The 16,961-nt window shown below is 42.4% G+C and overlaps 1 protein-coding gene and 1 pseudogene across 4 annotated transcripts in view; both read left to right on the plus strand.

The window, feature by feature from the left end:
- The window catches only part of BPIFC (BPI fold containing family C), a 42,266-nt gene that overhangs the window by 24,454 nt on the left and 851 nt on the right, over positions 1–16,961 (plus strand). For all 4 annotated transcript variants that reach the window (XM_019952182.3, XM_019952181.3, XM_019952180.2 and 1 more), the window contains 3 exons: positions 13,931–13,973; positions 15,442–15,505; positions 16,270–16,346. In XM_019952182.3, coding sequence (XP_019807741.1) covers positions 13,931–13,973; positions 15,442–15,505; positions 16,270–16,346 — 184 coding nt within the window. The remainder of the gene's footprint in view (positions 1–13,930; positions 13,974–15,441; positions 15,506–16,269; positions 16,347–16,961) is intronic.
- On the plus strand, positions 217–12,176 carry LOC109552934 (pleckstrin homology domain-containing family B member 2-like; annotated as a pseudogene).

Below are 16,961 nucleotides of genomic sequence, written 5' to 3' on the forward strand. Positions count from 1 at the left end.
TTCTCCTATAAGAGTCCAGATAATTTCAGAATATGGACCTAACTGAAAATTATGAAGTTTTTCTTTTTTCTTCCCATCAGACAATATTCAGATAAATTTGGCAACAAAATTATTGTAAATTTAATTCCACAATGTAAATTCTCATTCTAATGGTACAACAGTATAAAATAAAGTTCCTCTTCAACAAATTTAGAATGGATGCTATTGAAGAAAGAGCATGAAGCTTTGAGGTCAAGGAATGAAGTTTCAAATCCCTGCTCCCTGGTTCCAGAACCATGATCAAGTCTGTTAACCTCTTTGAACCTCAGTTTCCTTATCTGTAAAATAATGAAGTTGGACAAAATCATCTCTGACTTACCTTCAGGCTCTGACACTCTGATCCCTTTACTAAAGTGGAGAATTTAACAAGACGATGCCCCACGGCCTGGCTGGCTCTCAAACACAAACCATGCAGTGTGAAAGGGCTTGAGCAGGTCATGTACACAGATCATTGAACACTAATTACCACTGGGAAGAACCACCCGCAAAGCCCGTTCTCCTCAGCCCAATAAAGCCCATAGCTGAAGCCATGAATCAGACTACCTGGGGCGGAGGGAGGCAGGGGAGGATATACAGAATGATCAGGTGGCCCAGACTAAATCCATGAAAGGACAAAAAGGAAGCAATAAAACAGACAAAGAAATCCTAGTCTGAAAAGATTGGGAAACCAACAGAGAAAAATAAGTCAATCACCATAAGTCAAATTGATGGTTAGGAAGACTATTGTAGAAACATGGAAAATGTTTTCAATAAAATAATACAAAATGGAATAAACAGAATACAGAACTGCATAAACACAACAGTCAGCCGTGTAAACTAGCTTTCCATCTGGATAAGGAAGTGAATTACAACTGAAGGGTTGTGTTAGACTATGAGATTATGAGTCGGTTGTTTCCTCAAAATTTTCTTTATAACTATGTTGTTTTCCCAATAAAAGGAACAATAAAAGCAAAAAGTAATATGGCTTCCCAGAAATAAAAGACTTCATGAAGGCTTTCTCCTCAACTTTACCCAGGCCTTCAAAGAAGGACTAATTTCTCCATTAAATTCTAAAGGCACAGTGCCCAGAGCCTATGAGACTTCAGGGACCCATGAAAATGTTTTAATATATTTTAAAATGAGAATTTTAGGGGCTTCCCTGGTGGCGCAGTGGTTGAGAGTCCGCCTGCCGCTGCAGGGGACACGGGTTCGTGCCTTGGTCCGGGAGGATCCCATGTGCCGCGGAGCGGCTGGGCCCGTGAGCCATGGCCGCTGAGCCTGCGCGTCCGGAGCCTGTGCTCCGCAACGGGAGAGGCCACAACAGTGAGAGGCCCGTGTACCGCAAAAAAAAAAAAAAAAAAAAAGAATTTTAAAATAAATACAATCCAGACTGGATTATACTTATCTTTATAACAACACAGTCTTCGAAGATAATTTTTAATGTTTTTTTATGGAAGAAGGGCTCCTGAAGGCTTCAGGCTACCAGAATTCATATGTGGCCCTGTTTCTAGAGGATCAAAGCTGATGAAACTCTGAACCTTGATGGGTGGTGTTTGAGATGGCAGTTTTAATGGTTGAGAGGATGGAAGCCAGAGAGCAGGAGATGAGGAGGGAAAGGACCAAAGGTGAAGAGCTGGCGGTATCTGAGCTAGGCCGAGAGAAAGGAGAGAATGTGAAAGGCGGTTTGCCTGAGCCGCAGGACTGGGAGGCCTCTATCTGAAGACTGAGAGGAAAGGGCTATAGGAAAGGGCAGCTGGCAATCTGGAGTGATGGGGGAGTATGCGGGCAGGGCTGCTAATCGAGGCAGCAAGCTCTGAGAAGGTAGAAACATTTGCACTTGAGCGGGGTTCTGGTTTACTGGCAGGATCTGAAGGAAGGATTTAATAAGAAGGGGATTTCAGGCTGTGGCAGGCAGGTAGGAAAGATCTTAAGTTGCAGAGACCAGGTTTGCTTCTCTGCTTCGTTGGGCTTGACCCTCACCTCCAACATTCTACCAGTAAGAAACTGCATGTACAGTGGGCGTTACATTTATTTATGGGAGCAACTGGGAAAACTGATGGTAACCTGCTAAATTCACATCATCCAAAGGAATGTTTGAATTCATTCTCCAGCTTCTGGAGGTCCACAAGCCTTCTTTGACCTTGTGAACACCAACCTGAAATTAGAACTCCTGCCTGCTTGAAGTCTCTTCCGAACACCCCTGTGATCTCCTTTAGATTCCCGTGCTGGGGAGGCTGCCTGCGCCCTGAGGCCTTAGTAGGGTCTGAACAAGACCACCTACATAGTTTGTGAGGCTTGGTGCAAAATGAAAGTGCAGAACCCCTGTTCAAAAATTATGAAGAATTTCAAGATGGAGACGGCAGGGCGTTAAACCGAGCACAGAGCTCTTCTGAGCACCGTGCAGGTCACGTGCACTGAGTCTGAGTGGGGCTCCTGCAGTGGGTACTATAGCAAACCTCAGGCAGCGAGCAGACTAGGGGCAAAGCAGGTGGGCCTGGCATCACTCAGGCCTCAGGCAGTCAAACCCAGAAGCAAGACCACAAAGGAGCAGAGGCTCTGCTGAAAGAGCAGCCTGAGCCTTTGGCAGCAAGAGCAGTAGCCCCGCCTCCCACACGGGCCACAGCAGCCAATGCCTCCACTCCGAGGCTCCACAGAGCTGCTTTTCAGGGTGAGCTGGTTTGGTCTTAAGGGACGTCATAGAGACACAGCAGGAAAAGGTGTAAGGTGGACGGGGATCAGTGAAACACCCCTGAGGAGAGCCAGGGAACACAGGGTCTCCGAATACGTCTCCCCAGAACACCACGGCCTTCCTAACTGTCCCCTGTCTGAGGGCGTCTCTCTCTGGAGCTGCTCAGGGCTGGCTACCTAGACACGAGACGCAAAAATCAGAGGCGAATCCAGGGTGGTGAGTTTAGAGAGGTGGGGAGATCATGGGCTTTGGAATCAGGCTAGCTGGTTCAGGTCCCAGCCCAGATCATTAGCTGTGGGATCTCAGGCAAGTTTCTTAATCTCTCTGGGCCTACATTTTCTCCTCTATAAAATGATACAATAAAACCTACTTCAGGGAGTTGTTGTGAGGAGTACATGAGTTAATACGTGTAAAGTACATGTTAAGTGTTAAAAAAAATGATGGCTATGGCTATTATCTAAAATTATGGGGACTGGCCTCAGCCAGGGGAAGGAAGGACTCAAGTATACAAGAGCTCTATTCAGAAAACACCACACTCCCCTGCCCCCTGTCCAGTGATGGCTATTAGAGAAATTGCCTTTTGTTCTACCATTTATAAATACACTTTATCATTGAGCCTTTACTACCTGCTGGTCCTGTACCAAGCACCACACATATATTACTTTATTTAAACCTCACAGCCCTGTATCTCCAGGATCCAGCACAGCGCTCCATAAGTGTCTGTAGATTGAATGAATAATCCTGGAGGTAGCTTATCATCCCCATTTTCCAGCTTATAGAAGTCAAATAACTTACTCAAGTGTTGACCAAAATAAATGGGCTGCCGGATATTTCTCCCCAGCGAAGATGTGCATATTCGGGATGAGCAGAGAACTGCAGTTTGGGGTCTATAGCCATGGTGAGCCCTGTGCAAGTCCCCACATGGCAAGGGAAGGAGAACCCTTTTATAGAGGGAAAAGGAAGTTGGGAGGGCTGTAGTAAACAGAGAGTCCATGGCTTTTCTTTAGCTAAGTCCTTGCCAGGAAACAAGAGGAGGCTTCCTTCTTCCTGTTGGGCTCTGCTGTCGTCACAGGGTGTGAGAACTCCCCCTGCTGGTCTCCAGACTCTATTGAACTGAGCTTTCTATTTATTAGTAATTTTTTATGCAAGTCTCAGAGCTACTGAATGGCAGAGCTAGAACTTGAACCTGAGTGAGTCTTCAACGCCATGAGTGTTTGTTTACTTACTACATTGTACTGCCTTTGATGTGGTCAATAGCTAAGTCTTAGAAAATGAGACTTAGACCTACAATTTATAAAAGAAATACCTTTGCCTAGAGGAGAAAACCAGAAGCATGGAGTCAGGTTAAAGTGAAACAGGATGTCCTTTCTCAATGTTAAGTATTGATAGAAAAAAGAGAAGACACTGGCATTGTGTGTCCTGAAATGGAAAAAGCACACAGCCCTTTTCTCATTGCGTTAAGGAACTGAGTGAAGGAAAGAATAAAGAAAGAGAAAGCTGGAAGTATTACTAATAAACTTGACCTTTTTGTGTATGTCCAATTAAAAGCACAGGCTCTGGAGTCAAGCATGTCTCATTTTGAATTCTACCTCAGCCATTTGCTAGCTGAGTGACCTTGCACAAGTTAACTTTCCTCCTCAGCAAAACAGAGCCCCTGTGTAGAATGTTGTATTGGTAGAGATGAGAATGTATGAAAAGCACAGCGCCCAGCCCATAATCAGTGCTCGAGAAACATCCGTTACTGCTACTAGTAGTACTTTATTCTCTTTCCTTATTCTAGTATCAAAGTTTGGCCAAGTAAGAGGGAGAAATTGGTCCCAAGAGACATGACAAGTCAGGAGGGTCTTAAAAGCTGTGGAGTGGCCCATAAACCAGATTCTTACAGCTCTTTGTATATTTGAGGCTTTTGTTCCAAACAGTTCTGTTTGGAGGTAACTCCAATCCAGGTTGGTCTATTTGGAGGTAACTTCAATCCAAATGTCCATGTAGACATTTTTGAGACTAATTCAGGGACCAAATTAAACAACACTTTCCTTTTGATGGTCTTCATACACATGACTTAATTCTAACCCTTTTTCTTAATCGCATGCAAAGCTCAGGGCAATCAAATGCACATTATTGTTCAACCATTTAGAGCTTGGAACACTTTTTTTTTACCTTCCCATGATTGAGGATTTGGATACTCCCAAACTGCACCCCACCCCACTACCACACACACACACACACACCTACCTACCTGCCCTGCAACCCCTCCCATGCAACACCATCAGAGAATGCAAATATAGCTGACTACAAGCAGATAGTATCACCACCCAACTCCATTTCTCACAGCTGGGCAGATAAACATTTCCCAGCGTGAGCCATCTGGTGAGAAATAGAAAGGGAAACAAGTCTGGGAAGAATGGATTCAGTTTCTGTTGGAATGGTGCTTGGACAGGCCAGCAGAGCTCAGTCTTGGCAACTGGGCTGATCTCCATCTCCATCCTCCCTCTGAACTACTGTTGAAGCCAGGGTAGAGGAAGGCCACAGTGGGGAGCCCCTATCGGAGGTGGAACCCCGAATGACTTCTTACCTTTCTCCCAGACTCACTTAGGGAATTTCTAGACTGCAGAAGGCAATGGAGTTAAAATACTGGGGAACTCTGCCTCATAAAGAGGGTCCTTTAATTCTGGAGTGGGCTCAACACATTCCTCCCCTCAAAACTTTTCATCATTGGATTAAATCTACAGCCTAGGGTTTTCAAGCTCTTCAATGTCTGATCCTACCTTTCCAGACTGCCAGTCTAACCTCCCATAACTCCCTAAATGAACATTTTGCTTTAGGTGCTTCACCCTCAAGGTGACCTCAATTCTAATAGATACTTTCCCACCCATCCTTTATCTGCTTGTTTATCCATACATCCATTCAATGAGAATTTATTGAGCACCTATTACGTGCTCCGCACTGTTCCTGATACAAAGAGTTGAGAGAAGAACAATGGTTTCTACCTTCCAGGTCCACAGCCTGGTGAGGGTAACACTCAGATTTTTTTAAATTAATTTTTATTGGAGTATAGTTGGTTTACAATGTTGTGTTAGTTTCTACTGTACAGCAAAGTGAATCAGCTATACGTATACATATATCCCCTCTTTTTTGGCTTTCCTTCCCATTTAGGTCACCACAGAGCATTGTGTAGAGTTTCCTGTGCTATACAGTAGGTTCTCATTAGTTATCTATTTTATACATGGTATCAGTAGTGTATATATGTCAATCCCAATCTCCCAATTCATCCCACCCACCCCCTTCCCCCTTGGTATCTATACTTTGTTCTCTATGTCTTTGTCTCTATTTCTGCTTTGCAAATAATATCATCTGTGCCATTTTTCTAGATTTCACATATATGTGTTAATATACGACATTTGTTTTTCTCTTTCTGACTTACTTCACTCTGTATGACAGTCTCTAGGTCCATCCACATCTCTACAAATGACCCAATTTCATTCCTTTATATGGCTGAGTAATATTCCATTGTATATATGTACCACATGCTAATGGACAAGGTAGGGTGCCTGTACATGGTAGTATACAGAGTGCTTCTCTCAAAGGGCAATTTATTTCTGCTCTCCCCCTCGTATTACACACACACACAACCCTCACTGGTCTCATCACCTTTTCACACCTTCTCAGAATTCCTGCAACAAGTCATGTGTAAGCCCACAAAAGCGCACCTGAATACAGGCTGCTTTGTATTGTTCTCTAATTTCTTCCTGTACAGAAAGTTTCTCCCCATCCCTCATAAATATAGATATAAATAAAATTCTTCACATTGCCTAGCACATTACCAAGCATAGAAGAAGGGCCTGGGAACCTCCTCAGCCTGCCAATCTTTTCTCCATACTGCAGCCAGAGTGATCTTTACAAAACACTGACCTCCTCCCCCTTCTTAGAAACCTGCCACAGATTCCTTTTCGGGTAAACATCAAAATTCCAACATGACCTGAGAAACCCAGCCCAGTTAGCCGCTGTCTGTCTGTCTAGCATCGTCTCACTGTGCTCTCTCCATAACTCTCTGTTCCCTCCACTGGGCCTTTGGCCTCTGCCCAGACCCCTCCACTCTTCCTTCCCCATTTTGCCTTTTTAATTCTGCTCATCCTTCATATGTCAGTTCAAGGACACAGCCCTTTCTTGGAAACCTTCCTGCATCCACCAAGTTAGATTCCTTAGTCATTTGCCTCAATGAGCAAATGAACGTATTTCTTTCCTTCAGACTATTGATCTAACCTGTAGTTAAACGTTCATCAGTGCAGTTATTTGGTTAATGTCTGCCTTCCCACTAGGCTGTAAGCTACATGGAGCAGTGAGTGTGTTTGGTTATGCTCACACTTGTATCTCTGGTACCTGTCCCAGAGCTGCTGTATACTGGGTATTCAATAGATATCTGCTGGAGGAATCAATGAGTGAACGAATGAACACTAAGCACTAAGTGTGCCATGCTCTGTACTCAATCCCACGAATACAGAGGGAATTAAGACTGTATCTCAACCCACAAGGAGTTTATAGTCATAGGGCAAAGAGATAAGCAATCATTATAGGGGATTGAGTGCAAGGATTGATTTTCAATGTCTGCCATGGCCACAGGGTTGGAGGAATGGCATTGTGAATGCCTGTGATTTGGTCCACTTGGCCTTCATTATGTCATAGTTGCTATATTGACTCAGATTATGAAGGGCTTTTTGCCATGCTTAAAGGTTTGCACTTTAGCTCTGGTTTTCAATCAGAGCAGTAAACCTTCTCCAAAGCTTTAAAAATAAACTACACTTTTATATGCCTGCAAGGTAGACATATTTGAGCTCCCTTTCTCCTCAGCTACTCTGTGGTTCTGTAATAAAAATTAGCTGCTAGTAGCAGGGCTTTAAGTAACAGGTTAGGTGCCAGGTGAAGGATAAAATGTCAAAGGAGTGAAGTTGTTCGCCACCTAGTGGTCTGAGTTGAGCTTGTGTGTTTTTCAGAACCTGGACGGGAAGAGTTTGCTCTTTGCTCCACCTGTTTCTCTGCAGTTAGACTTGTCTCTTAGTAAACTAACCTAGTAAATATGCCTAGAGACTAGTAAATAGATAAAAGTCATACGGCCCTAGTAGGAAAGGATAGTTGGTTTGCGGGAAGCTCAGGTGGTCCTAAGATAACCAATCATGGCTAAGGGTTGTGATGAAAGAAAAGAAAGGAAACTCACAAGTGTGTTCCATTTTATGTAGACCTAATTTCTAAATTGCTCTAGATTGCGCGTTGTAAGAGGCAGGGTGACCAGGGGGAGGCACCCACATTTCCCCAGCAGTGCCTGCAAATGTTTGTTCAACTGCTCAGCTTACTTCCTTCAAAGATGCCCCAATGATTCTGGTCCTCACTTTCCACTAAGATCAATTTGAGCCATAGTGCCTCTGATACCATTTCTGATCCTTGTCAGAATGAACAGTCTTTCTGGTTTTTACTCCTAGCTGTCACTTTGAATAAATCTCAAAAGCTAATTCATGCTAACATGATATTGGCTGATAATAAGCAAACTTACCTCTTCTGTGAATATCTGCTCCTTAAATGAAATAACAGAAAGATTCCCGGAAGAGGTCACACCTGAGTTAAATCTTAAGCAAGTAAAAGGAGTTAACCAGCCAAAGAGAAAGGAGAAGGGCAATTCTAGAAAGAGGGGGCCACATGAACAAAAAGGATGGAGGCCAGAAATATCATGGACTATGCAAGGAAACACCTCGAGGTCGTTTTAGGGTCTTTATGGCCTTACCCACTCTAATTTTTGGAGACTCCATCCCAAAATATATTGCACATATTCAAATGCATTCCACAGTAAATATAATTTATATTTAACTATGAGTCGGGTTGAGTTAACGTGACTAGCGGCCATAATGTTACTTGTTGTAGACATTTATTAATTTTAATTTTTCAGGATTTTTTGGTATGTGTTTTGAAGCCAATATACTTTAAACTCAGGTATATCGTACCTGATGAAAAAGACAGCATAGCGCTAAGCAGTTCGGAGTTACTGAGTATAAAGTTCAAGGTAGAGGGCGTGAGGCAGTCGGAGCTGAGGAACCCGGCAGTGACCTTGCGCTCCCGCCCTGCTTCGGTGCACGGCTGTGGCCAGAGGCTTTGCAGGTGAGAAGACAGCGTTTGTGAAGAGTGGATGGCTGCTGAGACAGAGTACTATTTTGAAGCGCTGGAAGGAGAATGGGTTTGACCTGTGGTCAGATGGTCACCTGACCTATTATGATGACCAGACTCGGCAGAGTGTAGAGGATAAGATGCACGTGCCAGTGGACTGCATCAACATTCGCATGGGACATGAATGTCAGGATATTCAGCCTCCAGATTGGAAGGCAAAAGACTGCTGCAGATTGTTTGCCGAGACGGGAAAACCATCAGTCTTTGTGCAGAAAGCACAGATGATTGTTTGGCCTGGAAATTTACACTTCAGGATTCCAGGACAAACACAGCTCATGTTGGCTCAGGAGTCATGTATGATGAGACTGCCCTGGCTTCCTCCCCACCTCCTTACACCGCCTATGCTGCACTAACCCCTGATGCAGATGGCTATGGTCCATACAGTGGCACATACCTGCCAGGAGCTCAAGTTTTCTATGCTGCAAACAGGCAGGCTTATGCTGTACCCTATCAGTACCCATATGCAGGACTTTATGGACGGCAGCCTGCCAACCAAGTCATCGTTCATGAGCGGTATTGAGACAATGACAGTGACCTAGCGCTGGGCATGCTGGCTGCAGCAGCCACAGGCATGGCCTCAGGGTCTCTGTTCTGGGTCTCCTAGAGTCCTTGGAACCTGGATGTGCATAGCTTCTGATACCCTGTGTGCAATAATATACTTTGCAGGGCATTTCTGTTTGTTATAAACGTTTTTAATAATAGTTTTAGTAGTTCTTTTGAAAGTAGTGACATCATACTTATAACTAATCCATGTGAGTACCACAGAGAAGGCTTTGGACTGCTGTTCAGCTAAAACGTGGGGGCACTGGCTCAGTCTCGGAGTTTTTTATGGCACTCGCAGAATACCTTATTTGAACACACCTGTTTGGAAAGGCCATTTTCCTTTTAGAGTTAGGCCTTAGTGCTTAAGGGATAGTTTATTTTAGTAGTACACTAGTAACATGGTGATGTATGAGTGAGTGAGTGATTAGGGCAAGAAGAACTGCAGCTGTTTTGTTTTAATGCCAGACTTTGAAAGCTCAGACCAGAACTGGCTGCACGTTACTTCAGGAGTTGTAGGCTGGAACCTTCCTGAGGCAGCCGTGTGATATGCCCACAGCCTCTGGGGCTCTGCAAAGCTGACTGCTCAGGATGATGGGCGGGGTGGCAGATCCCCCCCTTTAAAATGATGCCTTTTCATTTTATTTTTACTAGTTTGTTTTTGGTAGCGATCCTTGGAAAACATCTCAAATTAGGAGTAGACTTGAGTCTCAGCGTTTTAGGGCTTTATCATTTAAAACTCGAACAAGGCAAAACAATTACAAACAAGTATGTGGAGGTAGATTTGCTTTCTTCAGAGGCATCATGTTTTTAGTGTTTACTTTGACTATTTTTATTGCCATTTCAGCCTGCTTATAGCTTTTGTTTTACTTGTTGAGAAAGTAATATTAAGAGAATGGTGAGGAAAGTGGAATGAGGGCCATAGTTACAGTGCTGTTTCAGGGGATTGGGCTGCACTGAGGATCCTCTTTTCCACCCTTCTGAAGGCTGTTAAAGAGCCCGTTTCCTGTCCTGTGCAGGACTGGGGCTCTGTGGCTGTCCCCAAGCACTGGGGTGCGTGCAGCCCCCATGGGTGGCATGGTTGGGGAGACTCAGGTTACAGATGGGGATTGCGGCCTAAGGACATGAATAACCTGCTCAAGGTATTACTCCACCTGATCAGGACACCGGCCTTGTTTTTATTCTTGACTCAAATGTTAAAGAGAAGCTTAAACCATTTAATTTGAGCCCCAACTATGTGTGAAGCTCTGGAAAACTGAGAGTCGTGCATTTCTGTTATTTCTTTATTTATGTAAATTTTAAAACTTCAATTATTCCAGTTTTCTGTCCTGCATGCTTTAAAAAATGTACTTTTACAAAGGCAGTTTAGCACATTGAAGGTCTCTGCCCCTGTATTCCATGTGGCCCTATTTTCCATAAAATATACTCCTAGTAGCACAAATTCTGTTTGTATTCTATGTGGCCAGTTACATACATAGTCTTTTGTTCCACTGATCAAAGCACTCCACCTCTAAGGCAGACTTAAATAGATCTATCTCCGTATGAAACCAGATGCCAAATGAACTTTGTGGTGACCACAGGTCTGTTTTCCTAGTCAATTCTGTTGCACTTGTTGACTCTGGAGAGTCTGTTTCCAGCTGAAAAGAAGTATACTTGGCTGTCATCTCTTTGGATGTTTGACATGGTGGAAATTTGCCAGACGTGATGCGTGACAACACTGGTTTTGATGGTTAAAAATGTTACTTTAGTTATTTTACATCGTATGTAATAAGAATGGTTTTGTTCAGATGGTAATCATTATTTGAGCTGTATGCTTTACTTACAAAACACTAAACTCAGTTTTTAATGTTACATCAGGGTATTAATTTTGAACTTGGAGTTACTGGAACCACAGATACTGAGTTATGTCAGTGAAATGCCCTTGAAGCAGATGGTCTCCCTGTGTTCCCCTGGCTTCCCTCTGTCAGAAGGGGGAGAGCTATGGACTGAAGCTTGGGCACACGTATTCCCCCGCATCTCCAGTCCCTGTCCCCAGTGGGGCCAGCCCCACTGGGCAACTATAGTTGAGTCTGGAAGTTCAATGTCACTAGTGACTTGATCCTGAGAGGAAATGCATGCTCGGTATAAAGATGGGCTGAGATACTTCATTTCCCTGGCCCCAACTCTCATAGATGCCAACACTTAGGTAATCCTAAATCAGGAAGTTAGGTGAGTTGGAAGGAACTTGTTCAGGTTTAGTCAGTATTTTACTTCCATGTGTACTTTTAACTAGTTGGCCTTTGACATTGCACACAGGCCAGTTTGCTTGTTTCTTAGCTCTGTTCTTTTAATTCCTTGAGTTAACTTCAGGGTCTTAGATGTAAAGAGAAGGGAGAGACCCGTGATTGTGTTTCAGATCATCATTCATGAAACGGGCCAGACCGGGACCCAAGATCTGGATCATGGGAGAAGTTCCTGTCATTGAGACAAAATGACCCACATTTATTTTCTGCATTAATTGTGATACCGTGTGATCTATCTTTCTGCTTCCCAAGTTTATGTAGACACCAGCATGGGATGCAGTTCCCTTTTGTCCCCCTAGGTTGATCTTTTTTTCTGATTGCTTGCCTGTCTCTAGTATTCTGTTGTGTCCTCAGAACCTATTTTTCCCTGTATATGCAAATTGTATGTTTATAAGTGAAAATGTTAATACATTAAATGATTGCTAACCTTAAAAAAAAAATTCAAGGTAGAGAATGAAAGATGAGAACAGAGAGGCAGCTGGGAGTCAGGATACAGAAAGCCTCCTGTGCTGTATGAATCACTAGGACTTTATCATAACCAGGAAAGAATATTGAGCAGGAGAACGTCCTCGTCAGACATGCGTGTAAATGTAGCTCACTCTGGGGATGGTGTGGAAGATGGATGGAGAGAATCAAGACTGAAGACAGGGAGTTCCACTGGAGGGATGATGCAGAAGCAAGACTCTAGACCTGGGCAAAAGTGAGCCATAGGAAGCTAAACAGGGAAAACGAGATGAGTCAACCTTGTATAATGGAAGGGAGCTTGGGGGTGGCATCAAGAGATCTGTGTTCCAGTCCCAAATCTGCCATTAGTATTCCCCTCTTTGGACCTCAGTTTTCCCATGTGTAAAATGAAGGAATCCTCCCTGTGGATTACTATTGCTCCGTAGTACAATTCTATTGATTACTATTGCTTCATTTTACTATTACTATTGATTACTACTGCTTCATATTACTATTACTATTGCATTGAACATCAAGTGTGTATGTTGGGAGGACTACCTGTGGATCGGTCCTTGGAAAAATGGGGAAAGAGGCAATGTTGGCCTTTAGCTTTATCATGAAAATTACAAAATATCAAGCATCAGGACAGGCTGTGTTGGGGAGGTGAGGGACTCCCTGCTAATGGGACCTATAGCAAAGGTTCTGTATTTGACAAAGAATATCAAGGGCATTATGTGCTGGCCTAACTGTTAGCATTTCTCCTAGTTATAATAACAGCATTGATCGAGTGCTAAGGATATGCTAGGCACAGTTCTAGGCATTTTATGTGCATTATTTCATTCAATCTTCACTATAGTCCTATAAGGTAGGTACCATTCTTATTCATATTTTGTAGATGAGAAAACTAAGATCCAGAGAGAGTAAGTAATTCTATGTAGTAAAAGGCAGACATGGGATTCAAACTCTGGCATTCTACAGAGTCCCTATTCTTTAACAATTATACTGTACTGCCTTTCATATCAGGTAGCCATCACAGCTAACGTTTCCCTTATGTGTTCTGACTGAGCCGCTAAAAAAATTATACATGTAATACCTCCTTCAGAGGGGTGTGGCCTAGACAGAGCATAGAACTGAAGAGTCAAATAGAGTGAGATTTGTCACCTGCATCTATCAATTGCTGACTCTGTGACTTGGGAAATTTCCTTTCCCTCTCTGATCATCAGTTTTCTTGTCTGCCAAAGGGACAGTAATAGTAGCATTTCTTACAGGGTCATTATGAATATTAAATTTTTGAATGTTTACAAAGCTCCTAGAATAGTCCACGTCCTGCAGTGGCACTACCACCATCATTGTCATATTTATTAATAAGGGACCGGCCTGACTCGGGGAAGTTATATGGTTGAGTTCAGAGCAAGAAGACTTAAAAACTGTTTCTTAAGAATGTTCTGCATTCCAAGTGGCCAACAGTAAGTTGCATATAGCAAATACACTTGGGCAACCCATCCTGGTTACACATCCAAGCTTTCTGTTACCCCTGCTCTTCTTCTTAAGCAGCAAATATAGGGGTAAAGATGTACTAGAACACTATGTTCTTAAAAGTTTGTGTAGTTTTTTGAATAACGGCTTATTGAACTAAAGAAAAAAAAAAGTTCCCTTTCCTTTTTGTTTCTTTCTTCCGATACGGTTGTTTTTAAGTCTTCCCTCCTTTAACTTTTTCCCATTGGTTTTTGTTGCTTTGTTTTGTTTTCAGATTCCGCCTCTCTTTGCCAGAGTCCATTCGCAGCAATATTGAGGTAGGAATCAGAGCTCTCAGAGTCCCCGTACAGGGAAAAATGAGAATTTTCCTATATAGTAGCTGGATGATTGTTTTCTTTGCCTCTGATTGTAGGTTTTAACTTTAAAATTCTTTATGTAGCTACTCATCCACCAAGCCTGTTAACTATTAAACTCTCCAATTTACTTTTATCTATTCAAAAAGACTTTCAAAAGAACTCAAAACACTGTTAAGACTGTGTAATATTGGGGAGAAGAACCCAGACATTTCATTTTTTGGATAAAATAATCCTTTAGAGTTAAACTTAAGATTCAGACTACCAAAGGATGATGCTCTATATAATTATTAGACTACGATTAGGTTTGCTCTTAAAAGGATATCTACCCATCTCCTAAAATTAGGTCAAGGTGCCTAATTTTAGGAGGTTGTGTAGGTGCCTCTTTGGAGGGTCTAGCCTGGTTACCTCCTGACTGGAAGAGGTCATCCCAACATTCGACTTGGAAACCCCCCTCCCCAAGCTTCAGGAAGATCAGCCAGATCACTAATTGGTGCCCCTACCCTCACGTCGCTTATGTTCTAGAGCGCTGGTTCTCAACGCTTATGTTCTAGAGCGCTGGTTCTCAACGAGGGTCAATTTTCCCCTCCACGGGCATTTGGCAGCGTTTGTAGACATCTCTGAAAAATGACAATGCTATATACTCGGCATTTTACATAATATTAACTTGTTTAATCCTGATAACAACCCTCTGAGATTAGTACTATTATCTTCATTTTACAGTTGAGGAAATTGAGGCACAGAGAGATGTTTCCCAACATCACACAGTAAAATGGTAAAAACAAGAGATAAACCTAGGACATCTGCTTCAGAGCCACCCTTGCTAAGCTTCAAAGAGGTTCTTATTATTGCTAAGCATATAGGATGCTTAAAAAATATTCACTGAATGAACTGATGTTCATCATAGTGCATTTGTTTTTAATACCTAAATCTTCCCAGGAACCAGCAGTTTGCTAAGATTATACAACTACCATAGTTTATTAAAGATAAATTACATGTTCTGGTGGTGCTATTAGCTATAGAGCATAATATAATACAAGGAAACTTCTGTGGCCAGGGTTCCCAATAAATTAATGGAAGACTACTAATTGGAATATCTATTAGTCATTCAAGATTATCTTACCTGATCAGTATCTAAGCTGTTATGTTTGCTGCCACCATGTGGTCCCTCTGCATTTGTTGTCACCACGATCTACTGTAGAGAGGAACCAAAATGTCCATCCTCAAAGAGGAAAAAAGATTAGGAAACCCTGTAAAATGGCTTCCCACAAAATAGCTTTCAGTGTCTGGAAAGCTAGAGTATCTCTATGGGGAGATGCTAATTATTGCTTTCAGTCCTGATAAAGACTGGGAGAGTACATGTCCAAACCAGGTGTGGTGCTTTCAAAATGCCCTGATTCGGCAACTGATTCAGTTTCCCCTTTCATTTTAGGTCTTCAGGTTTGAGAATATTCTGTCTTCCATTCTTCACTTCGGAGTCCTCCCACTGGCCAATGGTAAGGGATTCTTGGGAAACAATGTGACACTGACATTGGCTAAGTGTTGGTGATTGTCTGGGACTTTTCCATCCTGAAGCTTGTACTTCTAATGTGTTCTTATGAATCGAGGCCAGCACCAGAATTGACAGAGTTTGTACCAACAACGATACAGTTTTGAAGTTAGATATTCCAGGTCCAGGACTTGTTAGCAACTCTACTTGCAGACTCAGCAAGAACAGCTAACTCTGTTTGAGTTAAGGAGATTAAAACCACTCTCCTTAGGCAGTCAAGAGTCTCCTTCGGGTCAACCAGAAATGAGATGATGATCCTTAGAAGGTGTCTCTGTGGTTCTTATGCAAAGACCACCATCTGGACAGACACAGTTTTAATGAATGACAATCCTAGGCCTTCTCCCTACACTGCAATTGTTCACAAACTGTAGGATCTTGAGTTTGGCTTGGTTAAAATATGCTTTGTACTGGAGATCAAAATATTCTCAGGACCCACTAGTTAAGGTATTTTCAAAATACAAATTGGACAAGTTGCCAGCATTTTTCTGCCATCCAAATGCCCATAGTTGCAGGTGCATTTTTATTAAGCACAGATTAATTAACCATTCTTTCAGGGAAATGCTAGGGACATATCAGAGAGAATGAAGACACAGAACCAGGAAGAATGGAAAGATAAATTATCAAAAAGTTTCTTGTTAGTCTCTTACTAAAAGGTTTACTAAATCTTCCATGCCCATGCCCAATTATTTTACATCTTGTTCTATATTTTAGCAAAATTGCAGCAAGGATTTCCTCTGCCCAATCCACACAAAATCTCACTCGTCAATTCAGATATTGAAGTTCTTGAGGTAAGAATTGTCAATGTTAATTGCCCCATTTCTTTTCATAGTAAAATATACCTCTTCTTATTTTGCTTACTTTTTGTTTTATTTTGTTTTGCTTTGTTTTTTCCCAGCCCGAGGAATTTCATAAATAAGATGTTTAGCTCTTAAAGCCCATAATTAACAATGAAAAGCACTTAAACTTGAGTTTAAAAATCAGATCAAAGTGGAAAAAAACCCCATCAGACCAAGTCTGATTTCCCTTTGAAGCCAAGTTTATTCACACCACACTACAAGAAGATGCACTAGTGCACTGTATTTCATTTGTTCCACAAGACAACTTGTAAGGCTGGGATTATTAATCCCATTTTATAGATGAGGAAAGTAAGATCCAGAGAGGTGAAGTGGCTTGTGTCCTGGAAAAGGGCATATCTGAGACTAGACTGACTCTTCTGATTCTCTCAGTCAGTAAACTTTTGCCTGAACCAAAGACCCTCCTCTGGGTTCAGGGATCTGTTGTGAGCTGTTTCCTGGTTAATCATTATTAACAAACTCCAGAATACCTTGTTTCTTCCTTTCTGGGGCTTTTTGGTTTGGGGAGGTGAACATAAGATTCTGACAGAGTTCTCCAATCCTATATAC

The sequence above is a fragment of the Tursiops truncatus genome, chromosome 11 (assembly GCF_011762595.2).
Source record: "Tursiops truncatus isolate mTurTru1 chromosome 11, mTurTru1.mat.Y, whole genome shotgun sequence".
NCBI lineage: Eukaryota > Metazoa > Chordata > Mammalia > Artiodactyla > Delphinidae > Tursiops > Tursiops truncatus.